General features: G+C 38.0%; 1 protein-coding gene across 1 annotated transcript in view; it reads right to left on the reverse strand.

The window, feature by feature from the left end:
- Nucleotides 1-8,411: 8,411 nt before the first annotated feature.
- The window catches only part of LOC126416371 (uncharacterized), a 38,738-nt gene continuing 33,443 nt past the window's right edge, over nt 8,412-13,706 (reverse strand). The window contains exon 5 of the mRNA XM_050084052.1: nt 8,412-8,525. Within this exon, the coding sequence (XP_049940009.1) occupies nt 8,469-8,525 (57 nt within the window). The 3' untranslated portion in view covers nt 8,412-8,468. The remainder of the gene's footprint in view (nt 8,526-13,706) is intronic.

Genomic DNA, 13,706 nt, shown 5'->3' on the forward strand with positions numbered 1-13,706 from the left:
GAAGTTGTGCATCAGACAGCCTATTGCGCACAGTTTGAGTCATACCACAATGTCCTATGGCTGCACAAAAAGCATTATTCAACATGTTGGCATTGCTGTAAGGGTTCCTCCAAGCCATAATCCATAGGTAGTGGTCATCCACTGCAGTAGTAGCCCATGGGTGGCCTGAGTGGCCTGAGCGAGGCATGTCATCGACAGTTCCTATCTCTCTTCATCTCCTCCATGTCCGATCAACATCCCTTTGGTTCACTCTGAAATGCCTGGACACTTCCCTTGTTGAGAGCCCTTCCTGGCACAAAGTAACAATGTGGACATGATTGACCATCTAGGCACGGTTGAACTACAGACAACACAAGCCGTGTACCTCTTCCCTGGTGGAATGATGGGAACTGATCAGCTGTCAGACTCCCTCCATCTAATAGGTGCTGCTCATGCATGGTTGTTTACATCTTTGGGCAGGTTCAGTGACATCTCTGAACAGTCAATGGAACTGTGTCTGTGATACAATATCCACAGTCAACATCTATCTTCAGGAGTTCTTGGAACTGGGGTGATGCAAAACTTTTTTTGATGTGTGTATTTCAAAGAGTAACTTCTTTGGTAAACCCCTGGATATGCAAAGGGATGATACAAGTGTACCAGTATGTGTAAAGTCGCACACATCTGACAAAGATGCCTACCATGGGAACACAGCCACTATTGCAGCCAATTATGTGAGCTACAATAGCAGGTCAATATAAAACCAACTGGTGCTGCTATCTCCCTCAGTTGCTGTTACCTGACTTGACAATAGAAGTGGACTCTGTACCACCAGCTGTTTACTGTGTGGTTTGTGTAACAGATTATTAACAAATTACTTTCACCACCTCTTTCCTATTTGGAACTTTCATTATGAAATTCATGTTATCTAGCTAAGTCCTACTTGGACTTTATTCTTCTACTCTGAAATGAACTCTGGATAATTTTGTTGTGGGACATACGATTATTTCACCAAGAACTGTTTCTGCTTGGCTCATGAAGTAATTGACTACTTACGTTCTTGTTACAGAAGCTATATTTGTTCAATAAATGTTGTGGCCTGAAGTAAGGTTTACAACTACTTCATTTTGTAAACTCATTCACGCAATCTGACTTCCACATTAACCATATTAAAAATCAAAATGCAAACTGACTCTGTTGAAATCAATGGTTTACTGTGTGTTTAGTCCAGAAGATTATGAACCTGTGGTTTCCACCACTATATGGAAGTCTGATTATGAAATTCACGTTATCCAGCTGTCTCACAATACTCCTTTTGCATCTCCAAAATGTATGTCTTGATTCAATAAACTATCTCTGGTGCACACGTCTCATGTAGAGATAAAGTTTGAGTGTCATCTGCGTATGTATATGAACATTTGAGTTTTTCACTTTATTGCTCATAAAACATAATTTTACATGCATGAGCATTTTCATCAAAGTACAGGGTGTACATAAACTCAGGGAACACTTTCAACTATTTATTGCACAAGAACTAAACATTGTACAGATGTCATAAATATTGCATTAAGAAGAGAAACTCTGAAAGTTTTTTTTACAGACATTCAGTATGCGAACAATGAGTGACCTGGCAGATGTCAATAAGGTAATCGAATTCTTGTCACACTCATCCCAGCATGGCATCGTTGACTGTAGCAGTCGCTTCCCATATTCTCTCCAGGAGCTCTGCTACATCACATGGTAGAGGCAGTACATACACCAGATCTTTAATGTGTCCCCACAGAAAAAAGTCACAAGGAGTGAGATCTCGTGATCAGGGAGGCCATTTCATGAAACAGTGAACTCCGACACACAGACAGCTTGCTCCACACCTGAACTCATCATGTTTGCGACTAGCGCTGATTATCGGCAAATTACCAAACTACACTGTCAAAATCTTAACTTCATTTGGTAACAGCTGGCCGGTGTGGCTGTGCAGTTCTAGGCGCTTCAGTCTGGAACTGAGTGATCGCTACAGTCGCAGGTTCGAATCCTGCCTCAGGCATGGATGTGTGTGATGTCCTTAGGTTAGTTAGGTTTAAGTAGTTCTAATTCTAGGGAACTGATGACCTCAGATGTTAAGTCCCATAGTGCTCAGAGCCATTTTTTCATTTGGTAACAAATTATTAAAAACAGCTCCTTTGACACAGAGCTTTTCACTGTTAATCTTCTGTTAACTATATGAACATCTTTTCTATGCTCTGTTTCATACTTGTGAATAGCCATGTTTTTTGTGATCTTAGTGTCTTCTTTCACTAGTATTATAGTTTGTAGTATATACGCAGCATAAATTTTGAAAATATTGTGTCTAATGAATAAGAGTTTGGTTTTACTTTTGCTATGCTCCTCAAGGCTCACTTCTGTAGTATGAAAACCCTTTTCACATTAATTTGGCATGTCCCACTCCACAGTAATATTCTATAAGACAATAAAGGGTACACTAATCCATAATATACAGTCCCTATGGCTTCAGAATTAATATAATCTTTTTAATACATATAGACTGGGTGTTTTTTTTATTTTTTTACAGACATAATCAGCATGCTGCTTCCATGAAAGTTGATCATCTTGCATAAACCCAAGAATTTACAATCTGTATGGGTTTTTGGTAGAATTTCATCAATCACAGTCTGTCTGTTTGAACCACTTGGTTTAAAATGAATAATATTAGTTTTTCTATCATTACTTTTGGGCTGTCTCTTTCAATGTGAGCTCTTGTATTTTCAACAAAGTTACATATCTCTTCAAATAGGCTCTCCTCATGGTTTGCATAGCAGACACCTGATGTATCATCTACATACATAGTCATCAATCGCTTACTGTCAAGAGAACTTACTATGTCAGCATTGTTGTAATGTTCCAGGATTTTTTTTTAATTTTTTTTTCTCTATCAGTTTGCTGAAAGTTGAGATTATGGCAATGGGTCTGTAGTTCTGTACTTGCTTTATGTCTCACTTTTTGTGTATTCGTTTAACTACAGCCAGTTTCAACTTGTCAGGAAACACATCGTCTTCGAGAACACAGTTTATTAGATGAACTAGTGGTTTCATTAGTACATGTCTGTATTTCTTCAATAGATATGGTGAAATTTCACTTAATCCTGCTGGGTTTTTTTCCCCCTGAGGCTATCAATAAGCTGCAGAAAGTCATATGCGCTTACTGGGGGGTAGTGTACTGTAGTTCTGTTTGTTACTGGACTCAAATATGTGCTGTATGTCCTGTTTCATATACACATCATTTTTGATAGTATCTTATTCACAGTTAATTGTACATAATTAATTTCAGTGTCTGTTTCACTGTTTCTGATTTTATTTACAATTGACTAGCAAGTCTTTGAAACATTATGACCCTCATATCTGTTGGCTGATTCCTGCTGATTTTATCTCCTGACTTGTTTGCAGTACTTATATTTCTAAGTGCTTGTAGAGTTCTTTATGTACCTCTGAGTTAGACAGTCTGTGTAAGCTAAACATGTTTTCCACTCTTTCTTTGAGATCTTTTGTTTTAAAATTTAATGGCACAAATTTTAATCTTGATGGTCGATTTTTCTGGATACTCACTTTTTTTAATGGCATGGCTCTATTTAAGTGCTCAGTCAGAATTTCTGTGAACATGTTCCATTTATTGTTGACCCCAATGCTAGTCATAACTGATTCCCATGATTCCTGGCTGAAACTATGTCCTAGTGTAGCAATGTTGTTTGCAGATAGTATTCGCCTCTGCTCATACATTTTTCTGGGTTTGAATTTGATATTACATTTTAGCGCAAGTGTTTGGTCTAAGGGATTTGAGCGGTGGTGGCCATTTACAATGTCTGTAGAGATGATGTGGTCATAATTTGTGATAATGTGATAAATTGAACTACTATGTGTGTTAGCTGTTCTGGTGGGTTCTTGTCCAAAAAGATCTTTAGACCCATAAGACAGCATACAATCCGTCAAACATTTGCTTTCCTGACCATCATGTAAAGTGTTGATGTTCAGATCTCCCAGTATGACAAGATTTATACTTCTACAACCTGACACTAATTTACTTAAAACTCTGTGAAGTGATTTCAGAAAAGTACCAAAATTTCCACAGGGGGATCTATGTACACCTACGACATAGAAAGGAACAGTGCAAAATATGAGTTTAAGAATTGCAATTTCAAAATCTTTGCCAACACAGAAATCATTCCCCACAGCACTTTTTTTGTGACGGTTATGAATTTACATTTTCTTGAGTAAATGGCAACACCACCACCTTTATTGTGTGTTCTACAGTAGAACATAGCTAGGTTGTAGCCTTCTAATTTGCAATATTGAATGTTGTCCACTGTGTTCCAGTGTTCTGTAACTATTACTACATGTGGAGACAGTCCTGTGATAAATGATTCAAAAGAATCTGTTTTGTTTCCTAAACCCTGTACATTATAATGCAGAAGTGATAAATTATTGTCATGTGAAATGAAATCTGTCTGAGACAAATATGAAACACATATACTTGCATCTGGTGTTGCACTGGTGGAAGGTTTTGGTGTGCTACAAAACATCGTTCTTATCCTGCTGAAGTATTGTTTTACTGATCTGGCATTTCATGGTAGATACTCCCAAATGTTCGTTATTTCTGTCCTTGAAAGGTATGGCTGCTGTACCACAACACTGCACATTTGCTTTGCTGTTCACTCCTTCTTGGATCCATGTTATAACTAAGTCCTTCCCTAGTCTGTTGAGATGTAAGCTATGAGATGTGTGGAATCTTCTTCCTATGCAGCTTATATCCACAAATGTAACATTTTTGAATCTCGTGCATATATTTAGGATCTGTTAATTTGCGCTTCACACTTCTTTATTTACACACAATCAGATTGGCAAGTAATATCAACGTGGAACAGAGAAGACTATCACGTTTGAGCTTCTCAGCTCATGGAGCCTTCTTTTGAGTGAGATCACTAGATCTTTCATTTTGTTTTTTGCTATATCATTTGTTCACACTACAAACATGAAAAAGTCATAATTTGTTGTTGCTGTTTTCATGTCATGGTTCATGGAAGCCACTGCCTGAAATTCTGTGCCTTGTTTCGTTATGCTAGTTATTTTGTGATTGCTTCTATACTGAAATTTGGCTGCTATGTTCTGTCCTTGACTATCAGCACACAGGTTTATTTTACTGTTGTTGCTGGCTGATGATAACTGTTTTTAGGCCTGCCAGTACTTGGATGTTGTGTGGTGGCACTGTTAGTTTTGTCTTTTTTGTACACATTAGTCGATAATCCATCTTGAGGAACACTTGATTTTGATTCATTGTCAGCACCTACACTCATGGTTGAACTGTTCCTTTTTTTTTTTTCTTTTCACTTTTTTTCCCTCCTGTGATTGAAAGTGACTCTGCCATTCTTTGTTTCTCATGTCCTTTTTCTTTCCATGCGGTTCAATGCAGCTCATTGAGATATCACAGTGTACAGTTGAAAGCACTTCAGAAGGGTTTTCCTGCACAAACATTGTGTCCCTGGTATGTTTACTGTTTACACAATTTTGCAGTTCTTGGGTGCTGTTTTTGTGAGTCACTTTAGCCCACTTTTTGCTAGCAGGCATGATGCTTTGCAGAACTTGTTGAGTATTTGGCTCACTTTTACCAAGCTGAAAATTTGAGATATCCACTTTCATTTCACTGGTTATAAATTGTAAGCTCGACACACGTTCCTTTAACCTTGTGATTTCATAATTACAGTTTGTACACACCTTTTTCTTAGTGGAAAAATTTACTCTTTTCCATGGATAAACAGGTCAAATTTCCACATTGGCTGCCATGTTACTGAAGTTCGTACCTAGACCTAACATTCTGTAAACAAAAGAAAATAAATCATGCATTTGTTGAAAATTTAAAGAAAATGGATGATTCAATGGGTTAAACCTAAATTTCTGAGCAACATATTGTGTGTACAAATTTACTGAAAGACTCAGGAAAATAGTAGAAGATGCACAACACCAAACAACTAGGGACCACTGATGACTTCAAAAATTACCGAGTAAGTAAAAAAAATCAGTTGTACTACTTGTTTCTCAATTACTTTTAGTATGTGTAACACACCCATTTATTGGGATAATCTCCATGCAGATATAAATTTTAATAGATAAGTAAACTTACACCATTTACACTTCCACCACCACTTTCTTTTCCACAAGATGCCCATAAGGCCATAAATAATGTCTCTAACTTCTTTTCTCTGTAGAATAAAAGCTATAATAAATATTTATTTTCTTTCACAGGAAAAGTAAACAGAAACTGTCAAAGTTAAGGAACACTGCATTAGTTTACACCTATAGTGAGTTGCAGTTCTAGTGGAGAGGGGGGGGGGGGGGTCAGAGAGTGGGAGGGGGGTGAATAAATTAATAGGAGTCTCCATAAGAGAAAGGTATGATCATTTATAGACTTAGCATTTGTTACCAAAGTGCAGAAAAAGTTCAGAACTGTACATCCACAGGAACTTCCAACTTAAAGCGGCATCTGTCAAGGATGGCAAGGGTCAAGAAAACAGGAAGTGTTGTAGAAGATATAAGCAGTGGCAAACTGTCCATATTGCATCAACATATGGAAGAAATACTTCAGGATTTTGAAGATCTCAAAAAATTCAATCCATTCTACCAGTTGAAAACTCAATATACCATGAACAATAACATACTCATTTCTTTGCAAAAATTGGCACATTAATCTTCACAAACTGCAGTTATGACAGAACATTCAACCAAATCATAACTTCTTTTGACAGAATCCATTGCAGACATGTTTTCTCACACTAAAGAAGAGCCTGAATTTTCTTTCAGATATTTGTTTCAGCAATGAATCAGTCCACACATTTGGGAAACTAAATGATTATAATTGCAAAATATGGGCTCAGAGAATCCACATGTCACTACAAAATATGAACAAAATAGCCCCAAGGTTACAGTTTGGTGTGACCTGGTGACTGGTGGGACCCCTCTTTCTGCAAACCTCACTATTGCAGCTATAACATACCAAAATATGTTAAGAGAAATCGACAAATTCCAGTTATTCCTGATATCTTGTCTTGGTGGGGTGGTGACCACTCCTCTGGGTTATCAACGTTCGAGCAGTTTCAGATGATCATTATCTGCCATGTTGGATTGAACAAGATTATATGATACAATGTAACCTGATTCCCATGACTTGTGATCTTTACCTGTGTGCTCATATTAAGGATACTGACTACTAGTGATCCTTGAGAAAGCACTTGCTCCATTCACACTTTTAAAATAAGACATTTTGCAGCTTTTATAAAATCTGGATATCTTACAATCTATCAATGGTGCACTTGCAGAGATATTCTGACTATGCTGTGTAAAACTTTCACTTGTTTCAACCTTAAAAGGTCTGTGTGTGACATCATGGTTTCCACCACACAAATAGAAAAAGTTTTGTACACCATTTGCGGACACTCTTTCCATCTTTTTTCTCCATTTGCACACTATGATTTCCACCAGGTTTTGTCTCCTCTTGTATCTAACCATCTCTTGCTATCAGTGATTAATATTTTGGAATTTGAATCTTGGTTGTTAATTTTTGTTAATTTCAACCCTTTTATGGTTTATTGTCTTTCTGCAGATTCAGGATTCATTGTATCTTTTCCTTCCTCCAGCACCTTTCCAACATATCCTTCACATTTATTGTATTTTCCTTTCACCTGCTAAAGATTGTATCATACATTCTTTTCAGATTTATATTATTATTGTGTCTGTCCAAGTGACCTTGGCCCCTCTTGGTTTCTTTAAGTAAATTCTCCTCTCCTCTCTTAAATGTTGTGAAATTAATATGCATCCAAACAAGTACGAATGCCTCACAGCATAAGCCTGGTGTTTTCTTTAATGTATTTATCCTTAATCTTTGTTGTTTGATGGCGGGTTATGTGACATGTTTACTTCCATTGCTTGTAGTACTTGCTTAGCATCACATAAGTTCACTGCGGTGTGGGTAGATGAAATTGGTGTAAGTAGTACCCATTGACTTCACAATAAAACTTCAATGTGGTTCTGGTAGGTGTCATTGGTGCACCTCCACAATGCACATAGCATGCAGAAAGAAAATGTTAGCATGGAGATGTGAAAATAAAGTTGGGATCGATTGTTCTGATATTTCATTTCATAAATCAAAGAAATTTGTTTTTCTTCCATTAAAATTGTGAATATCATATCTAATTTGATAATCAAATATGTTTTGTAAAAAAATGACACATACATTTTTTGTCAGTAAATATATCTTTATGTGAGAAAATACTATTTTGACAACAATATTTAGTACACACAGAAATCAACTTACACAGATGTCACCCAGTGACACCCCCCACACACACATTACAACATACACGAAGAAGCTGACAAGAGACAGAAATTGCACACCAACAAGTCAACGATTCATTGTCATCTTCTTGCAAAATCTTCAGAACAAACTGTCAGTCATTCAATTACATTTGAGTTCTCTCTTTCACATTGTGTGACAATGTCTTCTAAATCCTGAAAATGTTAATAAGGGTTTTTAACATAATTTTAAAGATCTATGTCTCCTTACATTAAATTTCAACAATTTTAATGTGTACTGAAGTAATGTGTAAGTAGATTTCCTGCCTCATAAACTGTGATCGTAATGGAGAGTATTCTACATTACATAAGTAATCTAGAAATAAACAAGCATTAATGTATCAAAAGGAGCAGTGAAAAAATATACTACATACAAGTGCAATTGAGGACTGTTTTAACAAAATTCAACAAATGTCATTCATAAAAGTTTACAGGAAAGGTATTTTTTGTTGTACTTAATAGGAATGATTCCAAAAATTTAAAAAAAAAATGTAATACTGACCATCCATGTAGACAGGGACTGATGATGGAATAATTGAAGATCATCACTAACAGTGTTTATTGAGGAAAAAACTACAAATTACCAATTTTTACAGAAATCAACATACCCACTTTTTCATGGAGCTTCTTCTTTACTTTATTAAGCTAGGTATTACAAACATACAGTCAAAGCTTTTAAATTCATTGAGCTCTTACATATAATACATTCTTAGGTAATTTCATAGTAAGAAGGTAACAATGTATTAATAAATTTATATTTTTTTGTAAGTTAACACATGAGCAAAAGTTTTCACATTAACAAAATTTGCTTCTCACATCATAAACCTACTATGAAAATCATAGTGATATGTTTAAATGACAACAAAAGCAACAGTACATATTTTAATTCAATGTTTAGATTCAATGCTGTGTGAAATCAAAAACATTACTGAAATATATTCCTCTTTAACATTAAGGTTCTTCATAGTACAAAATTTTGTCCACAGTATTATTAGCATTCCCTTGTACTACTTTTGAATAGAGCTTTTCACTTTCCTCTAAATCATTTTCAAAATAAGATGTCAAATTATTCACATCATTACTTCTATTTTTCCTTATGTGATTCACTAATGGAAGTTGAGGTGCTTCAAAAATTACTGGTTTTGGATCTTCTTATATAATTCAGTACTCTTGCTTCAGATATATTAAAAGGCAATTTGGCTTTCATTGCATTTCATACTGTAGCTATACCTGTCTTTACCTCAAACTATAACTGCCCCAAGCTTTCCCAAAATGTCACACTGTTCTGTAAGCAGAGTGACTGATTCATGTTTTTTAGTCCTTTTTCAATAAGGCCAAAAACCCTGTCAGGAGGCAGGAGACACATGTATTGAGAAATCATGCTGAATTCTCATCACTTTTTTCCATTATCCGTCCTTCCTTAGTTGCTTTAGAATTCATGGAAGTATGTTCCACCTTTGCAACTAAATGAAACACAGTTTGTTTATTTCCATACACATTTCACTTCTTTTATTTTTGGAACATCTTCAGTGGTTGGTGATAAATTTTTGTTTATATAAATGCACAAACATATATTACAGTGGAAAAACCAGTGTGGAATGTAAAAGTATTATGAAAAGGGTAGTTGCTACTCACCACATAGCAGAGATACTGACTGTCAGAAAGTCAGCTTTTGACCAACAAGGCCTTCAACAGAAATAGACAACACAAATACTAACACTAACACAACCCACACACACATGACTACAGTCTCTGGCCACTGAGGCCCGACTGCAAGCAGCAGCACATGTTGGGAGAGGCAACCGGGGTTAAGGAGGATGCTGAATGGGGAGGGGAAGGGATGGCAAGGTAGAGAAGGGGGATGGTAAAGTGCTGCTTGTAGGAGCATACAAGGATGAGATGGAGAGAGGGTAGGGTGGCTAGGTGCAGTCGGGAGGTTAGACAGAGGTCAGGGGGAGGGTGAGGGAATGGTGGGAAAGGAGAGAAGTAAAAAGACTGTGGGTACATTGGTGGAATAGAGAGCTGTGTAGTGTTCAAATGGAAAGAGGCAAGGAGCTAGATGGGTAAGGACAATGATTAATGAAGGCTGAGGCCAGTAGGATTACAGGAACATTGGAAATATTGTAGGTAGAGTGCTCACCTGCACAATTCAGAAAATATGGTGTTGGTGGGTAGGATCCAGATGGCACAGGCTGTGAAGCAGTCACTGAAGTGAAGAATGTCATGTCAGGTGGCATGCTCAGCAATAGGGTGGTCCAGCTGTTTCTTGGTGCCAGTCAGTGGCCATTCACGCAGACAGGCAGCTTGTTCATTGTCACACCTGCATAGAATGCAGCACAGTGGTTGCAGTTTAGCTTGTAGATCACATGACTGGTTTCACAGGTAGCTCTGCCATTGATAGAATTGATGATGCTTGTGCCCGGACTGGAGTAGGGGTGGTGGGAGGATGTATGGGGCAGGTCTTGAATCTAGATCTATTACAGGGATATGAGCCATGAGGTAAGAGGTTGGGAGCATGTGTTGTGTAGGGATGGATGACAATATTGTGTAGGTTCAGTAGGTGACAGAATACCACTGTGCGAGGGGTGAGAAGGATAGTGGGTAGCACATTCCTCATTTCAGGGCACAACAAGAGGTAGTCAAACCCTGGCAGAGAATGTGATGCAGTTGCTCCACTCCTTGGTCGTACTGAATCATGAAGGGAATGCTCCTCTGTGGTTGGTCAATGAGACTTTGGGAGGTGGTGGGTGACAGGAGAGATAAGGCACAGGAGATCTGTTTTTGTATAATGCTGGGACAGTAATTACGGTCTGTGAAAGCCTTGATGAGACCTTCAGTACATTTTGAGAGGGACCACTGGTCACTGCAGATGCAATGGTCATGGGTGGCTAGGCTATATGGAAAGGTCTTCTTGGTGTGGAATGGGTGGAAACTATGGAAATGGAGGTACTGCCAGTGGTTGGTAGGTTTGATATAGACAGAGGTACTGATGTAAACCATCTTTGAGGTGGAAGTCAACATCAAGGAAGTTGTTTTGTTGGGTTGAGTAGGGCCAGGTGAAGTGAATGGGGGAAAAGTTGTTGAGGTTCTGGAGGTATGTGGATAGGGTGTCCTCGCCCTCAATTCAGATCATGAAGATGTCTTCAATGAATCTCAACTAGGTGAGGAGTTTGGGGTCCTGGGTGTTCAGGAAGGATTACTCCAGATGATCCATGAATAGGTTGACATAGGATGGTGCCATGCAGGCATTCACAGCCATACCCCAGATTTGTTTGTAGTTCATGCCTCCAAAGGAGAAGAAATTGTGGTTGATGATATAGTTAGCCTCGGTGACTAAGTTTGGAATCTGTTGGTCATTGGGAAATGTAGTGTTCAATAGTGGTAAGGCCACGAGTGTAAGGATAATAATGTAAAGGGAGGTGCATCAACAGTGACAAGCAGGTCACCATGTGGTAAAGGAAGGGGAACTGTAGAGAGTCGATGGAGGTAATAGTTACTATTATATGAAGGAGGGTACACAGCAGGCAATAGGCTGAAGGTGTTTGTCTCTGACAGCAGAGATTCTCTCAGTGGGGGCACAGTAACTGGCCACAATGGGGCATCCTGGGTGGTTTAGGCATGAGGAGAGAAATGGAGATGGGTCATTCCATGTCAAGTGTTCCAACTTAGAAGATGATCCCAGCTCGCCCATCTTCAATTTTGATGAAATTTGTACAGGATGTACCTGAGGGCCCTACATGAACTTATGCAAAGTTTCAGGCTCACCTGTAACTTGGTTGAGGTGCCAGAGCCATTTTCGTGAAGACCACTTTTACAGAGACCATTCCACTGTTCCTAATGTAAAAGAGCTAGACTCCTGCCTGCTTGCTAGACTCTTGCACACAAATGTTGCAAGCAGAGTTCAAAAAGCAATGCATTTGGTGTAATATCAGTTCAAAGTGGGCAACAAATCATGTCGCGAGAAATTTGCCCCATAGTTTAATGAGGCATAAGTAGTGGAGAAAGTGCACTATGAACCTGGTCTTTTGCCAAACTACTGTCTGTCTGGGTGTTTAGTATATCACAAATTTTAGCCTGGCTTATGTTTTTAATTACTGTGCTACCATCCTGTAAATTTGCTAAAAAACATGAATGTATCAAAATATATCCGTGTTCAAAGCCATGTATCTCAAAATGGCCACCTACCACATTACATTCATTAACACCATTCAACAGAGTACATTTCATTTTACTAGAAAAACTTATTTTCATTTTGGTGTCTCTTTTGGTAAGGTGCAAAAAATTCGCCTAAACTATTGACTTTTTTCGTAATTCGGAAAATCCTTGTGTTGGTCCATGGTGGCTGTGCCACTACCAACTGGTAACCCCATTGCCAAGGGGCCATGCCCAGTAGCCACGCAAGGTCAGCCACAGATGGGTTTCTTTACTGCAGGTTCCTAAGCCTGAAAGTGGGTGTCTAGCTGGTTCCCAAGCCAGAATGTGAATATCTAGCAGGTTCCCAAGTCTGAATGTGGGTATCTAGCAGGTTCCCAAGCCTTTTTTGGGTCTCCCTGTGGTTCCCAAGCCGTAATACAGAATTCTACAATTGTTAAATGTTTTAAATTTTTTGCTTATGTCCAAAACTATTGCTTCCGGCAAACTGTATTGCCACCCCATCATTGAAGCAGCTGGGACTGCTATGACTGCAATTGTCTGTTGTTCTGGGGTCCAGCATATGTCTCTTCTAGAAGGCCAATAAAATTATTAAGCAGCTCCATGAAGATGCATGAAATTAATCAAGGCATCTTTTTCTTCACATGAAACTTCACAGATATTTCCTATCCACCATTTTCCATCACAAATGCAAGCAACATACTGGCCAGGCTGTAGTTCGTTAATGGCAACTTGTTTAGTAGCAACTTTAGCATGTCAGTTAACATTTGCTATAAAGGACAATGTATCATTTGATACTCTGTGAATCTTAAGTCATTTTTCATCAGTTGGCACAAAATGGTGATGGTCTCTTGTACCAGACAACCTCAAAACGTTTCTCTTGATCAATTTCTGCATCTTCAATAATTTCTTTTTTAATATAAATAAATTCAATGTCATGAACATTTTTTTCCATATTCAAACAGATTTGGTTGATAATTGAGCGTTGAAGGCCAGCTCTTGCTGCTAAACGCTTAAGTGACTTGTTCCAAACAAATTCCATTCTGTAGTAATGCCAAAATCTTTTTGGTGATGGCAAAGATTTAGGAAGCTCTTAAAATTTTTGTACTGTGCTGCAGAACCATCACTAAAATAATGAACATGCTTAATTTATTTAAAAATGCACTTAAGTGATTTGATCAAGTA

The sequence above is a fragment of the Schistocerca serialis genome, chromosome 8, assembly GCF_023864345.2.
Source record: "Schistocerca serialis cubense isolate TAMUIC-IGC-003099 chromosome 8, iqSchSeri2.2, whole genome shotgun sequence".
In the NCBI taxonomy this organism is placed as follows: domain Eukaryota; kingdom Metazoa; phylum Arthropoda; class Insecta; order Orthoptera; family Acrididae; genus Schistocerca; species Schistocerca serialis.